This window comes from Mesoplodon densirostris, chromosome 7 (assembly GCF_025265405.1).
Source record: "Mesoplodon densirostris isolate mMesDen1 chromosome 7, mMesDen1 primary haplotype, whole genome shotgun sequence".
Classification (NCBI taxonomy): Eukaryota; Metazoa; Chordata; class Mammalia; order Artiodactyla; family Ziphiidae; genus Mesoplodon; species Mesoplodon densirostris.
In genome coordinates this window covers 14,999,861-15,015,658 of record NC_082667.1, presented here as the reverse complement: position 1 = coordinate 15,015,658, position 15,798 = coordinate 14,999,861, and the positions used below count along the sequence as shown (strand labels likewise).

The window sequence follows — 15,798 nt, the reverse complement described above, 5'->3', positions numbered from 1 at the left end:
GGGTTTTCCACTTTATATGATCTCATTTCATTCTCACAGCAACCATGTGATTACTATCATATGTCATCAGATCTAAGATCATCAGTAGGACACACCACTATTTTATGTAACAATAAGAAAATTAAAACAAAAAAAAAAACCCAACACTGCCAAGTATCCTTGAGAGACACCATCAACTGTAAGATGCATCCCTAGAATGTGAAAAATGTGTGATGTTATCTACATTTTATAGATGTGGAAACGGAGGCTCAGCAGCATAAAGTGGCATGTCATGGTCACACAGCTATTAAGGGTCAGACGTGTATGATTCAAACTAGTCCTGGGCTCTCTCTACAATTGTACCTCAAGGACAATGATTTGATGGTTGGTTTTTTGTTTTGGTTTGGTTTGTTTCTGACATTTAAATGAGAATCTTACTTAGCTGGTGACACAGATCCTTCCCCACCAGAATATAAGAGCCGTTTTTCCAGCGCCTAGCACCGTGGCTGGCCCAGAGCCAGGCCTCAAAAATTATCTAAGAGGTGGAGTGGGGGTCACACTATGAGGCAGGCACCTCAGGAGTCCAGAAAACACAGGCCTGAGTTAGAAGTCCACAAACTGCTGCCATTCCTGTGCTGCTGACACCAGGTGAGGTAAAAGGTAGGTGCAGAGTGGGAGTAGGGGCTGCGGAAGAAGACCCTTTACTTAGAATGAGTCCTGAGGTGGACAGACCTGGTCAGAGTCCCAGCTTTACTGGCCACCAGCTGTGGGACCTTGGGCAAGTTATTTAATCTCTCTGAGTCTCTGTTTCCTTGTCGATAAAATGGGAATAATGCCATATTACCTATATTGTGGGATGGTGTGAAAATTAAATGAAAAAATACACATAAAGAGTTTAGCACAGGGTCTGGCACGTGCCAAACACTCAGCTGATCACAGCAAAAGCCATGTACACGAAGGAATGTCTGTCTTACATCATCTCAAACAAAACCAAGTTGGCTGGTCATTGGGAGATTTCACTCTTGGGAACCCTCAGCCTCAGACTGGCCATACAAACAGGCAGCCTTGCAGTGGAAGATCTCCCACCAGTTTTTTAAAGATCAAATACCCAAAATAAGAAATGAGAGTTGGGAGACCACTACAGATACCAAACTAATTAATAAAATCATAAGCATTTACATTGGTCAACCTAAGCCAAAATGTTGAAAGCCCTGAGTTGAATAGATAATTTTCTAGGAAATAGAAAATATTACAACTAATTTAGAAGAGTTTTAAAATGTATACTCCAAAAAACCTGAAACATACTAAATACCACAGAATAAATTGAGGATGTTTTCAAAGAGCTATACCCAAAAAAAGTGTCAAGTCCAGGCGGTTTCATGGGTGAATTCTACCTGCTATTTAAATTGTTCCAGAGCAAAGAGAAAGCAGGAAAACTTCCAAATTCTTTTTATGAAAGCTAGCATAACACTATGAAACCTGACAGAGAGAATACAGTAAAAGAAAGACTCAGAAAGAGACACTGACAGCTGCCTCTCTGCAAAGTCTGTACCTAGAAGCATTTTCTGTAGGGTCAGGAGCAAAGTAAAGATTTCCACTAACACCATCATTATTAACACTGTTCTAGAAGTGCTGGCCCATACAATTAGAAAACAGAGAGAAGTAAGAAGTATAAAAACAGGAAAGGAGAAAACAAAATTATCATTATTTTTAGATGATATGACTGCATATCTAGAAAATATAACTCGGGCATTATCAATAAAGTCATTCAATATCAATAAACTAAGATGACTGGTTATATGACTGATATACAAAAGTGAGTAGCTTTCTTACATGCAATCAGCAACCAGTTAGAAAATATAAGAAAAGATTCCATTCATATGAGCAACAGCAAAAAAACACAACTATTTTAAATGTGCTAAATTTATAAGAAGAAGGCTTTAGAATGCTACTGAAGGACTTAGTAGTCTGAATAAATGTAAAGACATATCCTGTTTTTGAATAGGAAGATGTACTGTTGTAAAGATGTCAGTTCTCACAAATCATTCATATTTACAGTGATTCCAATTTTTAAAACATACTGAAAGAATTGCTTTTGGAACAACATGAGCTGATTCTAAAGTTCACATGAAAAAAAAAGCATGCAAGAATAGGCTGGGGGGGGCGGGGGGGGGGGAAAGTGAGGATAGACTCTTTGCCAAACATTAAAACATAATGTAGTTTTTTAGATATGACACTAAAACCACAAACAACAAAAGGGAAAGATAGATAAATTGGACCTCATCAAAATTAAAAACTTTTGTGCTTCAAAGGACACCATTAAGAAAATTAAAATACAACTCACAGAGTGGGAGAAATATTTGCAAATCATATATCTGATAAGAGAGAATATATAAAGAGCTCTTACAACTCAATAAAAAAGATAAATAACTAAATTTTTTAATGGGCAAAGAATTTAAATAGAAATGTATCTAAACAAGACATACAATGTTGAATAGGCACAGGAAAAGTTGTCCTACACTATTAATCATTAGGGAAATGCAAATCAAAACCACAATCAGATACCACTTCACACTCACAAGGATAGCTAAGATCAAAAAGACAAACATTAACAAGTGTTGGTGAGGATGTGGAGAAATTGGAACCCACATACAGTGCTGTTAAGAATGTAAAATAATGCATCCACTCTGGAAAACATTCTGGCAGTTCTTCACAATGTTAAACATAGAGTTACCATGTGACCCAGCAATTCCACTCCTCTATATATGCCCAAGAGAATTGAAAACATATATCTACACAAAAACTTGTACACAAATGTTCATAGCAGCCTTATTTATAATAGCCAAAAAGTGGAAACAATCCAAATGTAAGTCAATTGATGAATGGATAAATAGAATGTGGTAGAGCCATACAATGGAATATTATATGCCAATAAAAAAGAAATGAAGGGGACTTCCCTGGCAGTCCAGTGGTTGGGACTTCGTCTTCCAATACAGGGGGTGAAGGTTCGATCCCTGGTCAGGGAGCTAGGATCCCGCATGCCTCATGGCCAAAAAACCAAAAACATAAAACAGAAAAAATATTGTAGCAAGTTCAATAAAGACTTTGAAAATGGTCCACATCAAAAAAAAAAAAAAAAGGAATGAAGTACTGATACATGCCTCAACATGAATGAACCTTGAAAACATTATGCTAAGTGCAAGAAGTCAATAAAATGCCACATACCAGATAATTCTATTTATATGAAATGTCCAGAATAGACAAATCCATAGAAACCAAATGAAGATTAGTGATTGCCAGGAGCTAGGGGCAGGAAGGAGTAGAGAGTGACTGCTAATGAGTACAGGGTTTCATTGTGGGGGCATGAAAATGTTGTGAGATTAGAGAGCAGTGTTGGCTACACAAATTGGTGAATATACTAAAAACACTGACTGGTATAATTAAAGGGGTGAATTTTATAGTACGTGAATTATATCCCAGTAAATCTGTAATTAAAAAAAATAGTGGAAGGGGCTTCCCTGGTGGCTCAGTGGTTAAGAATCCGCCTGCCAATGCAGGGGACACGGGTTCAAGCCCTGGGGGGCTGGGAAGACCCCACATGCCGCAGAGCAACTAAGCCCGTGCACCACAACTGCTGAGCCTGCGCTCTAGAGCCCGCGAACCACAACTACTGAGCCTGCACCTTAGAGCCTTTGATCCACAACTACTGAAGCCTGTGTGCCTAGAGCCCGTGCTCTGCAACAAGAGAAGCCACCGCAGTGCGAAACCCTCGCACCGCAACGATGTGGCCCCCACTCGCCGCAACTAGAGAAAGCCTGCACACAGCAACAAAGACCCAACGCAGCTAAAAATAAATTTTAAAAATAAAATTAATTAATTTTAAAAATAGTGGAAAACGTTGGTAAGCAAAATAGCTCAAAAGACTAGAAAAGACACAATTACCCACTAGAATTTAGTATATAATCAAGGTGGCATTTCCAATAAAGGAAAGATGAATTCTTCTGAAAATGATACTGGAACAACATTCCTTGATGGGTTAACAATGGCAGGGGGAGGGGGCTGTGGGGAGGGCAGCACTTGGAACCTTACCTTGCTCCTTTCAACTAAGCATACCCAGATGTATCCAAGACTTAAATGTAAAAATTAAAACCATAAAAACAGGAGAATTAATCAGGAGAATTTTTTAAAATCTCAAAGTGGGAAAGTCAAGACACAAACTGCAAAGGCCTCAAAAGAAAACAAAAGGTATAAATTTGCTTTATAAATATTTTAAATTTCAACATGGAAAAAATCAAAAGACATAAACTGGACAAAATATTTATAAAAATATAGAACAAATTTCCAATTTCCTTGTTATATAAAAAGATTGTATGTATCACTCACTTAAAAAAAAAAAAGCAAGCCACTAGAAGAATAAACATGAGCAGACCATTGCCAAAGATTAAAATATAAATATAAAAAGATGTCAAATTTCACTCTTCTTTAAAGAAATGTACATTAAAACAATGACTAGATACCACTGTCATCTATCAGGTTAGCCAAGATGAATAAGTTTGCTAAAATACTGCGTATTCAAAGGTGTGAAAAAATTGGCACAGTTGAAAAACTTATGTCCACACAAAAACCTGCACATGGATGTTTATAGCAGCTTTATTCAGAATTGCCAAATCTTGGAAGCAACCAAGATGTCCTTCACTAGGTGATGGCTATACAAAATGTGGTACCTCCATACAGTGGACTATTATTTAGCAATTAAAAAAAAAGAGTTATCAATCCACAAAAAGACACGAAGGGATCTTAAATGTACATGGCTAGGTGAGAGAAGCCAATCTGAAAAGGTTACATATTATATGGTTCAAACTATATGACATTCTGGAAAAGGCAAAACTATGGAGACAATAAAAATATCAGTCTTTGCTAGGAGTTTGGGGTGGGAAAGAGAGAGGGATGAATAAGCAGAACAGAGAGGATTTGTAGGGCTGTGAAATTATCGTGTATGACACTATAATTGTAGGTACATGTCATTATACATTTGTCAAAACCCATAGAACGTAGGATGCCAAGAGTGAATCCTAGTGTAAACTAGGAATTTCAGTTAATAATAATGTATCAACATCGGTTCATCAATTGTAACAAAGTACCACAGTAATATAACATGTATATAAGAGGGGGAACTATGGGAAGGAGGTATATGAGAACTGTACTTTCTGATCAAATTTTCTGTAAACCTAAAACTGCTCTAAAATAAAAAAGGCAACTAATTTTTTAAATTGCACTGGTACATTAGTGGTAGATGTGCAAACTGGTATAATCCCTTTAGAGCAAAATTTGACAATACCTTCCAAAAAATTTTAAATGCATGCCCTTTCACACAGACACTGCTTCTCAGACTTGATCTCACAGGTAGGAAGTGACATTTATACAAGGACATTCATTAGTTCTGTTTGTAATAGTAAAAGACAGGCAATAACCTTGTGGTAAGCAGAATAACGCCCCCCCCCCCGCAAATGTCCACATCATAATCCCCAGAACCTGTGAATATGCATGGCAAAGGGAAATTAAAGTTACAGATGGAATTAAGATTGCTAAACAGCTGACCTCAAAATAGGGAGATTATCCTGGATTATCCGGGTGGGCTCAATGCAATCATAAGAGTCCTTAAAAGTGAAAGAGGGAAGCATAAAAGGACGGTCAGAATAATGGGACTTGAGAAAAACTCTACCAATGGTTGCTGGCTTTGAAGATGAAGGAAGGGGACACAGCCAAGGAATGCAGGTCTAGAAGTGTCTAGACACGTCTGGAAGCTAGAATGGACAAGGAAACAGATTCTCACCTAGAGTCTCCAAAGGGAAGGAAATCCTGCCAACACTTTGATTTTAGCCCAGCAAGACTCATTTCAGACTTCTGATGTACAAAACTGTAAGATAATAGATTTGTGCTGTTGTTAAGCCATTAAATTGGTGGTAATAAATAAATAAAACTAACACAGGCTAAATGTCTATCTGTAGAGGACTGGCTGAATAAATGAAGTGTAATACTATGTAGCCTTAAAAAGAATGAGGTAGCTCTATATATACAGATAGTGAATTAGTTTCAAGACACATTGTTTAGGACTTCTCTGGTGGTCCAGTGGTTAAGACTCCTCACTTCCAATGCAGGGGACACGGGTTCAATCCCTGGTTAGGGAAGTTCCGCAGGTAGCACGGCCAAAAAAAATACATTGTTTCGTAAAAAAAAAAAAAAAAGGCAAAGTTCAAAATCCAGGTAGATCCTTATATGTGCATAGACTATCTCTGGAAAGATACACCAGAACCTGATAATATTTATTGCCACCAGGGGAGGAGAAATGGTCAATAAGGGGTTCAAATAAGGGAATTCCCTGGTGGTCCAGTGGCTAGGACTCTGTGCTTCCACTGCAGGGGGCATGGGTTTGATCCCTCGTCAGGGAACTAAGACCCTGCAAGCTGAGCAGCCAAAAAAAAAAAAAAAAGAAAGAAAAAGAAAAGAAAAAAAAAAGGGGTTTCAACGAGACACTCACTTTTCACTGAATCCTCTTTCGTGATGTGGTAGTTTTTTTTTTCTGGTTGTTTGTTTGTTTAAATCATGTACAAGTATTAGCTTAAGAATAAAGAGGGGAAAACTTTTTTAAGAAAAGGGAGAGAACTCTGCTCAGTCATAAATGAGTTGGTAGTGTTTTCATCTTTCTCATGAGTAGTGATTGAATCCCTTCCACAAGTGGCACACTGTCAGGTGCCTTTTCTTGTTTAATCTTCCTAACAACCCTGACAAGTTGGTGTATTATTATCCCTTCCCCTAGTTGGGGCGCTGAGGCTCAGAGACCAAATTGCACAGCTGGTAAGTTTGCAGCTGGATTTTAAAGCCTGCTCTTCTGGCTTCAGGGCTCTCTCCTCAAACCACCGCACAGTTGTCGCTGGTTCTAACAGCCGCGGTAGGGGCCAGCTCAGCCCTCGGATGCTACCACGCAGAGCTGTCAGACAAGGATCTCAGCCCTCTCCGTTGTTTTCTTTCAGGTCCCTTTCCCATATCTCTGAGTTGAGGAGGAGGTCAGCCTCCAGAGGGGCCCTGCCTACGCTGCTTTCTGGGTTCAGCCCACCTTCTCCTGTTACATCTCTCAGCAAAGTTCCTCTGAGCCTTCTGGGGAGAGGCCGCTGCCCACGGTCACCGTGGCTCTAATTGTTCTCGCCGGTGGCCTCACGTTGCAGTGGGCCCATTGCAGCCACCTGCTTTCCTCATGTAGCAATGAAACCCTAGAGATGACGGGCCTCCGAGTAGCACTACATCTTGATCAAATAAGGCTGCCCTGAGATTTCTCATTCCTGCGAGCTTGGGGCTGGAGATGAAGGGGGTTTCCCCGTGTCTGTCGGCAACTTACAACTCTGGACCAGCAATCTGCCTTCCCGGGCCTCACTTTCTGGTAAAATGGAGATCAGATTCCCGAGCTGCTTGGACAGATGTTGCTGGGCCATTTACCTCTTGGGAGCGCTGTTTAAATACAGCCAAACTGCCTTTCATGTTGAGGATCTCAAAGCATTTTAAAACGAGTAATTAATGAAGTTCAACCTCCAGAAAAAGCAAGAATTATTACCTTCATTTTATAAATAGATCAAAGGTCACACAATCAATGGCAGATGTAGGAAACAGATGTAAGAATTCTGCTTTTGTCCCTGGCTGCAAACACTAAATCCCACTTCTGGTATCACTGACAGACCTTTTTTCTGCTCTCTGACTTCTGGCCAAAGATGTGGAATTGGCCTTTATATGTTTCCACTTAAAGGTTTGAATTCTATGTATGGTTCATATGCCTTTGATATGTCTGGAATTTATAAAAGAAAGGGAGAAGAATGATATTTGATGCTTTTCAGAGATCGTGTTGGGACTGAGCCTTATATAGTGGGTCAAATGCCAATAAAGGGAGGGGAAAAAAAGCGCTCACCAGATCTTCAGGAAGTTCAGTTTTATTCTCTCTCTGAAAGAACTCTGCTGTTAAAATTAAATAGAGTGTATCTTTAGTCACCAAAATGATTGTTCTGGGAATAATGAAAGTCACCACTTATTGAGCGCTAACTGTGTGCTAAGCACTGTTCTACTTCCTCGAATACATTGTATCGTGTGATTCTCACAAACAGCTGAGAAGGTTTTCATATTCCTTCATTTTATAGATAATATAACTGGGCTTAGGGATAGAAGATGGGTTAAGGAGAAAGGAAAGAAGAGAAAGAAAGCTCAAAGGAAATTAAGCAAAACTGGCTGGATATATATTCTGTGCCAGAGGTGTTATGTTGTGATAGATACAAAGATGGAGACATGAAAAATGGATAAAATAGCTCCAGATTCCTGCTCTCAAGGAGTTTGCAGCCTTGTGGGTCACTGAGGATGAGGGATGAAGTGATAAGCATGTAAAAAGACAAATAATGTCAATACACCTCAGTACAGAAATATTTATTATTAAGTCCCGGTATGTGTTAGATGCTACATACCTTGCGGGGGTTGGTCCCTCTTCTCATAGAGCTTATAGTCTAGTGGAAAAGTCAGCCATTAATCAATCACACAGATTTAAAACTGCGCTTGAGTGGAGTAGAAGATACCAGATGGGCTACAGCCTGACAAAGAATTAGTACCCAGAATACATAAAGGACTCCTACACATAATAAGAGATAATCCAATAGAAGCACTGTCAAATAAACCAAGAAGCAATTTTAAAAAGATGAAAGGCAAATAACCGGTAAACACATGAAAGTATGCTCAGTCTCTCTTGTAAACAGGGAATTGCAAATTAAAACACTGGAATACCATTTCACACCCACCAGCTTGGCAAAAGTTTTAAAGCCTGACATTACCAAGTGTTGTTGAGGAAGCCAAGCATGGGAACTCATATATTGCTATCGAAGTGTAAACTGGTACAACCGCTTTGAAAAACTCTTCAGCCATGCCCAGTAAAGCTGCCAATTTACACGACCTGAGGCCAGAGATTCCACACCCAAGAATCGTCCTGGGTGGCTCACTTTCACACAAAGGGATGGGTATAAAAAATATTAATTGTAGCATTGTTTCTAACGAAAAAAATTTTGAAAATAAGCTGAATGTCCTCCAGAAGGAGATAGGTAAAGTGTGTTGAACTCATCCAATGGGACCCGAATCAGCAGTGAAAATGTATGATCTAGAACTACATGTGTGGCTACATTTCATAGTCATAATGCTGAGTGAAAAAAACTAGTTACACAATGATATATCCAGTAAATGCCATTTCTTCAAAGTTTACAAACATGCCAAACAATTCTATGAAGTGTTTACAGGCACAAACATATGTAGTAAAAAAAAATACAAAAGCATAAATGAGAACGATAAACCCCAAATGCAAGAGATCAGGTACCTTGGGGGAGGGACAGAAATGAGTTCAGAGGACTCTACCTAGATCTGTGAAGTTTTATGTCCTTAAAAAAAGATTTGAAGAAAATACGGCACATGTTAAGCTTTGGCAAGGAGCGGGGAGCCAGGGAAGGGGTACAGAATAAACAGGTGTTAAGAATATTATTCTCTGTAGGTGTTTTTGTATGCTTTGATCCATCAAAGGAGAATTCAACTGAATTGGGGGTGGGTGGGGGAGGGTCAGGGGAGGAAGTCTGAGGAAATGATGCTTACTTAGGATGAGAGCCAAAAGTTGAGTAGTTGAGAAAGGGCAGAAAGGTACAGACAGAGAGAACAGGCTGTACAAAGCCACTGGCATGGGAAGGTGAACACAGAGGCTGGGAACTGAGACCCCCACTGTGGCCAGAGCCAGGGAGGAAGAGGATGGAGTTGTGGGTGAAGGTGCGGGTCAGTGCACAGACCAGGCAGGGCCTCAGAGGCCATCTTGAAAGATCAGGCCCTTATGCCAAATACAACTAAAGCAGCAGGGGTAGAAAGTTTGGGGGTCCAGAGACACTTCGCTCAGCCAGATAGCAGAACAGGGAAGGCAGTCTTGAAGAGGTGACTCACATCTTGAGCTTTGGGGAATGAGTAAGAGGAAGCCAGCTGGGGCAGGAAGGGGAGTGGGGAGTAAATTCCCTTGATAGGGCCCAACAGCAGTAAAGATACGGAAGACCTTGAATCGTGTGGTCCCAGCATGGTGCAACACCCAGGGCTAGCTCTGAAAGGTATCAGATAGAAAATGGCAGAGGAGGGTGTCCATGAAGACAGAGAGGGCTTGGGGTCCCAGGCTGGGCAGCCTTAAGCGGAGAAAGGCATGGCCAGGCATGACTGCAGGTAATTGCTCTGGCGGTGCGTGAGGATGGATTTGAAGGAGGCGGGAGCGCAGCAGGGAGATCCTTCAGGGGAATATGTTAATAGCCAATGGGAGAGGGACCCCTAAACCAGGCTGGCTGGGATTAAAATGAAGAAATGGAGAGTGCCTGGAGAGGTGTTTAGAGGGGCGAGGCGTCTAGGATGATGGTACTGCCATCACTGAGATGGACCAGACACGGCGAGTTGGAGATGCGTGCACGGCAAGCCAAGTGGAACTGTCCGGCCAGGCCAGCGAAGAGATGGGCGCGCCGAGGGCTGCAGATGGAGCCTGGAGTGGGAGGCGCCTCCTGTGGGTGGTTAATAGCCACTCACAGCAAATGAGTTGGTCCAGAAGGAAGGTGGAGGAAGAAACTGAGCGTGTCGCTGGGGACGAGAAGGAATGAGATTGGGGCGGGTGCGGGGAAGAGAGGACAGGAGGGGAAAGACCACGCAGACGCTGAGCGGCTGCCAGGAGGTCAGCCCCGCGCGGGGCTGGGCGGGCCCGGGGCGCGGGGGCTGCAGGCGGAGCCCCGGCGCGCCCAGCGCCCGCAGGCGCGGGAGAGCCAACCCCGGCCAGGGCCTTCCCGCAGCTCCTCGGGCTGCCTCGGCAGCAGCCGCCGGGGGCAGCAGGGCACTCGCGCGGCCGGGCCACCACGGCCATCCCAGTCACCCCAGGCTCCCGCGTGTCCAGGCCGTGCCTCCCCCCCGCCCGCGGACCTGGCGACGTCACTGCGGCTCTGACGCGCGCTAATGGAGGCACGGGCGGAGGCGGCGTGGCGCAGGCACCCCTCCCGGGAGGTCCCGGTCCTTGCAGCCCGCGGCCGCGTTCTTGGCCCTCCTCCAGGGGAACCTCGATTTTCCAAACTCGGGAAGGCCGGCTGTCCTTCGGCTACTGATTAGGACGCGAGCGCCTGGTAAAAGATTTTAACAATGCCCGGAAAGAAATAGCCGGACCCAGGAAAGACTAATAATAACCGCCAGCTAGAGTTCTGCTCGTGTGCTCAGCGGTCTTAAGAACAATAATAACGACAACCACAATAGCCACCATTTATTGAGCGCTTACTCTGTGCCAGGCACTGTGTTCAGCGCTTTGCAGGCAACAACCCTCAGAGGTAAGTACCTTTATTATCCCTATTTTGAAGGAAACCGGGGCACAGAGAGGTTAAGTAACTTGCCCCAGGCACACAGCTAGCTGAAGTCAGTGCCCGAATTCCAACCCAGGCTGTCTGGTCCCACGTAATCGTCATGTCAACCCGCTAAAGTCGGGGTCATTTTCTCCATCTTAAAGATGAGGAAATCAAGGCTCATGGAAATTTAAGTACCTTGCCCAAGGTCACCTAGCTGGAAAATGGATGAGGCAGAAAGCGAACCCAGGGCTCCTCTCTGTCCGCAGAACCCGTGGTCTTGGCCAAAGGCGATCCGACAGCCCAGCAGGCTTTGGCCCCGGGTCCCAGAGGCGCAGCCTCTGCGGGTTTTGGGTGGGTTCCCGCGGCCTCCGATCTCGGATGAATTGGATGTTTCCGAGCATCGTCTCTGCTCAGCCCACAGGCGTCAGATAGGGACGCTTCTCCCGAAATCCGGTCGGGGACCGGGCCGCGAGGTCCTCTGAAGGGATGGAGCGGGGGCGGAGGCAGCGAGAGGGATCCCGGGTCCCCCCTGCAGAACTGCCGGGCGGGCGGCTTGCCCCGAGAGGCCGGCAGAGGGCGCTGCCGCATGCGCCTCGGGTCCCACGGTTACCAGACCCCGGGGTGGGCGGGCCTCGGCCTGCAGGAGCTAGACTCAGAACCCCAAAGCGGGTAGCTGGCATCCCATCTGGCCCCTCGCCTTAGCCCTGGGCCTGCGTCCACTCTTCCCCATCTTCTGTGCCCCTACCACCCAACCATCGGCCTTCAGTGTTTCCCCTGTCCCTGCACTGCTGGTTTGGTCACCTCTTGAGAGGCAAGAACACTGATCCCATCATCCCATTAAAAGGCCCAGGTGTTTACAAGTCAACTCAGCCTTGTCTCCCCTTCTGATAGACCCTTTGGTGATGCAAAAATTGACAAAAATCATCCATGGGAACAGCTGACTAACTTTCTTTCCTTCTCCAAAATAGGAGAGGATTGGTTAAGGAAGGAGCGAAGAGATAAAAGGATCTTTTTTTAATAATAGCTACAGTGTATTAAGCGCTTGTTTTGTGCTGAGTCTTCTCTGTGTCTTGACTCCTTAATCCTCATTACAGCCCTGAGAGGTGTGCATCATTATTCTCATTTGACAGGTAAGGTCATAAGACTGGTAAGTAGCAATGCTGGGAATCTACCAGGAGTATCTGGCTTTAAAGTGATGTTCCCATCACCCATCACCCAGAATGTACAAGGTGATACAGCTGAACAAAAGAGGTTAAGATACAAACCATGCAAAAACAAACCAAAATCGATTCTAAGAGTGTTCAAAGATACCACATGTGTAGCAAGGGCTTCAATAGCTTTCTGAGACCCAGTCTGAGACTCAATTGTCTAAAATAGGAAAACAAATCCTCAAGGTGCAATGAGAGGAGAATAGGGATGAGGCATTCAGCTTTCCCTTGGAAGAGCATCTGGAGAGGCCCACTCACTTTCTATGTCTGGGCTCTGAGGAAATAAAGGTGGTTCTAGGAAAATCTGAAAAGTATGAGAGGGAAAAAAAAATCCCTTCTGTGGTTTTTACTTTAACCAAGACTCATTTTGCTATTTGTGTTTTATTTTTAAACTAATGTGGCTCTCTCCACCCTTTAAATTGGCACATAAATAGCAAAAACAGAAGGAAGGCCAGCTACAAACTTCAAATGTGGTGGGTTTCTCAGGGAGGAGGTACCTGACTTGAAGTGAAAATGAGGATTAAATGAGGTGCCTTAAACATTTCAAAGACAGACTTTCCAAAATGGAATTTAGATCATAAGCCTTTAGAACAGAAGGTTTGTCTGGGTTTAGGCTGGGTATAGTGTTGAGAATTTATGAGTGCCCCCAGAATGTGGAAAACGAATCACATTTTTAGTGTCTGTCTGCATCATCTAGTCATCTGGGCCACCACTTTGCTTATGGCTTTAAAGGATGGCTTCTGGGGGATTTTCCTGTCCTCCGGATCTCAGTCACACACCCTCCCTCAGACCCCTTACTTTTCCAGAAGTTTGCTCCGGGAATTCTGTCGAGGTGAAGCAATGATTGATGATGTCATTAGGCTTGGTTGAAGAGATTGACTGGCCAGCTCTGGAATCACTAACTGGAGGTTTTCCAAACTGGGAAACCAAAGCAGAAGGAACTTCTTGAGACTTGTCACTTAACAGTTGTGACTCTCTCACCCTAAGTCTTTGAGCTACAAGGATTCCCCTCTTACCCAAGACCAGAGAGTCCTGAACATCCCAGGCTGCTTCTTGCAAAATTCTTAGACCTCTTTGAACTTTCCTCTCTCTGCTGCTTCCCTCATTCTTTCAGTTCATTCATTCTACAAACATGTATTGAGGGCCCACGATGTGTAGATCCTAGCAGTACAGCATGAGTACAGCATGAGCTGTACTGTACATGAGCTCAGAAGGTTACTTTCTCCCATTCCCACCTGGCTTCTGACCTCCTGGCTCCAACTTCTGTGCCTGGAGAGGCCCCATAATAGTACATGACTTGCTTCTCCAGGTGAGGACTGTTGCTTAGACATATCTGACATTCTGTCAGCTTCTGGCAGCTCCCTGAGATCAAACTCTGTGACCACAGATGCCACTGTGGTGACACCTATTTGGTTGAAGGTTTGGGTCCTGATATACCTTCAGAAGCAGGGCTCAGAAATGCTCTGGCTCCAGCACTAGCCCATGCTCCTTCCTTTTCTAGTAGTCATTCCTTCCGTTTATAAGATCACTATTGACCAAAATAGCTCAGGCCATATTTATGAAGCATCTACTATGGTGAAAAATCCCATAGTGCCATAATACCCCACTGTCCAAAGGAAAATGTTGGCTTAAACAAACAACAGTGACTATCTGGCAAAAGGATGTGTGGGATAATGCTTATGAGTCTTTTGGGTCATTTTTCTATTGAATCTTGGGACTGAGTGATTCATAATAAAGAGGGCAAGGAAGAAAACTAGGCCTGTTTTAGCTTTCAAGATTATTCAAATGGAATAGATTTCCACCATTAACACCCTAGCAAAGACAGAATGCATAAGGTAAATTGCCAGTTTTTGTCTTTTTGGAAAATCCATTAATACTGAATGATCTTGGTTTTAAACCATTCCCCCAATCCCCCCCCCCCAAAAAAAAATGGGAGAGAGAGAGAGGATTGAACTGTAGGATTCAGATTACGTCCTTGGAAATCCCTTTAGAAAGTAGATTCTAAATCAGTACTCATTCTTCTTGAATATCCCACCCCCGAGACTGGCCCACCCCTTCTAGATACAGTATTATTTTCTCTCCCCTTGAGGAAGGAGTGGCTCAGAGACCAGAAGACTGAGGGAGAGTAAGGAAGACTTTTTCCATTACCTGAGTTGCAGAGCTGTTTGGGTCTAGAGAACCTGTATATGTGTGCTGTGTCTGCGCTGAGTTCATGATTGTGCATCCTCTGGCTAATGTCCAAAGTCTTCATAACATGGGGACTGAGATGTACCAAAAGAAGGCCTATCTGTGAAGGAGGACGTGTGTCCACCCACCAAGAAGTTTTTGATGGTCAGTGTCTGCGTGTTCAGCTGCTGGGTGAAGAGATTTGGAAACCACTAAACATTCCTACTGGGATCTTTCCAAGCCCTTTTGGGAATCGGCAACAGCGCTTATCCGGAGAAATTAGTTTTGCACTTTGACAGAGTGAGAAATTCCTCGGGGGCATTCTTGTTCTTGGGAAGAGGAATCAAACCCCGCTCACTCCTTCAGGGCCCTGGCTCTTAGTATAGCACAGCGAATCCCAGTTCGGTTGGTCCAGCCTGGGGCCTTGGGGTGGGAGCAGATGCAGCAGCGGAGTTCAGCGAATTTCACCTGTGGCTAAGTCCCTACCACGACTGACGCAAGCGTGAGATTTCAGTGGATCCTGTTACCAGTGTGTAAACACCTTGAGTGGCCGCCAACGCTCCCAAGCGACCACAGAAGATCTCAAACCTTTCCTATCTTCCTAGAAACCCTGGCGGCCCGGCCGGCTGCTTGCTGTCTGATGCAACAGTTTGCAACGCTGTTCTGGGAGCCGAGCCTGCCGCGGGGCGCTGGGCGTCCTGCCGATGCGCATGCGCGGGCTGCGGCCCGTCCTGCCGGGAGGGGGAGAAGCTTTTCACCAGATGTGCTGGGGGCGGGGCGGGCAGGGAGACCTTTGGCAGCTCGCGCCGGCGATCTGAGCTTAATTAAACTTCTCCCGAGGCATTGGCTGACTGATTGACCCAGTGATCCAAAAAAATCAGAGAGGCCCGAATCGCCCTAAACGCGACAGGAGAGCGAAGTTGGGGAGTTGGCTTTAGGTTTCCAGAGCTCGGCCTCTCTTCCCCGAGCCCCCCTAGTCCACAATGCTTTCGGGGTTCCAAAGCTCACTAGGGCGTGAGGTCTCGCTTGCCTGGGCC

The 15,798-nt window shown here is 44.3% G+C and overlaps 1 protein-coding gene across 1 annotated transcript in view; it reads right to left on the bottom strand.

The window, feature by feature from the left end:
• LOC132494128 (uncharacterized) overlaps positions 1-15,286 on the bottom strand; it is a 92,925-nt gene extending 77,639 nt beyond the window's left edge. The window contains exons 1-2 of the mRNA XM_060105163.1: positions 14,744-15,286; positions 13,394-13,513 (exon numbers count right to left, since the gene is read on the bottom strand). Of these exons, the coding sequence (XP_059961146.1) occupies positions 13,394-13,513; positions 14,744-14,809 (186 nt within the window). The 5' untranslated portion in view covers positions 14,810-15,286. The remainder of the gene's footprint in view (positions 1-13,393; positions 13,514-14,743) is intronic.
• Between the last annotated feature and the right edge of the window lie 512 nt (positions 15,287-15,798).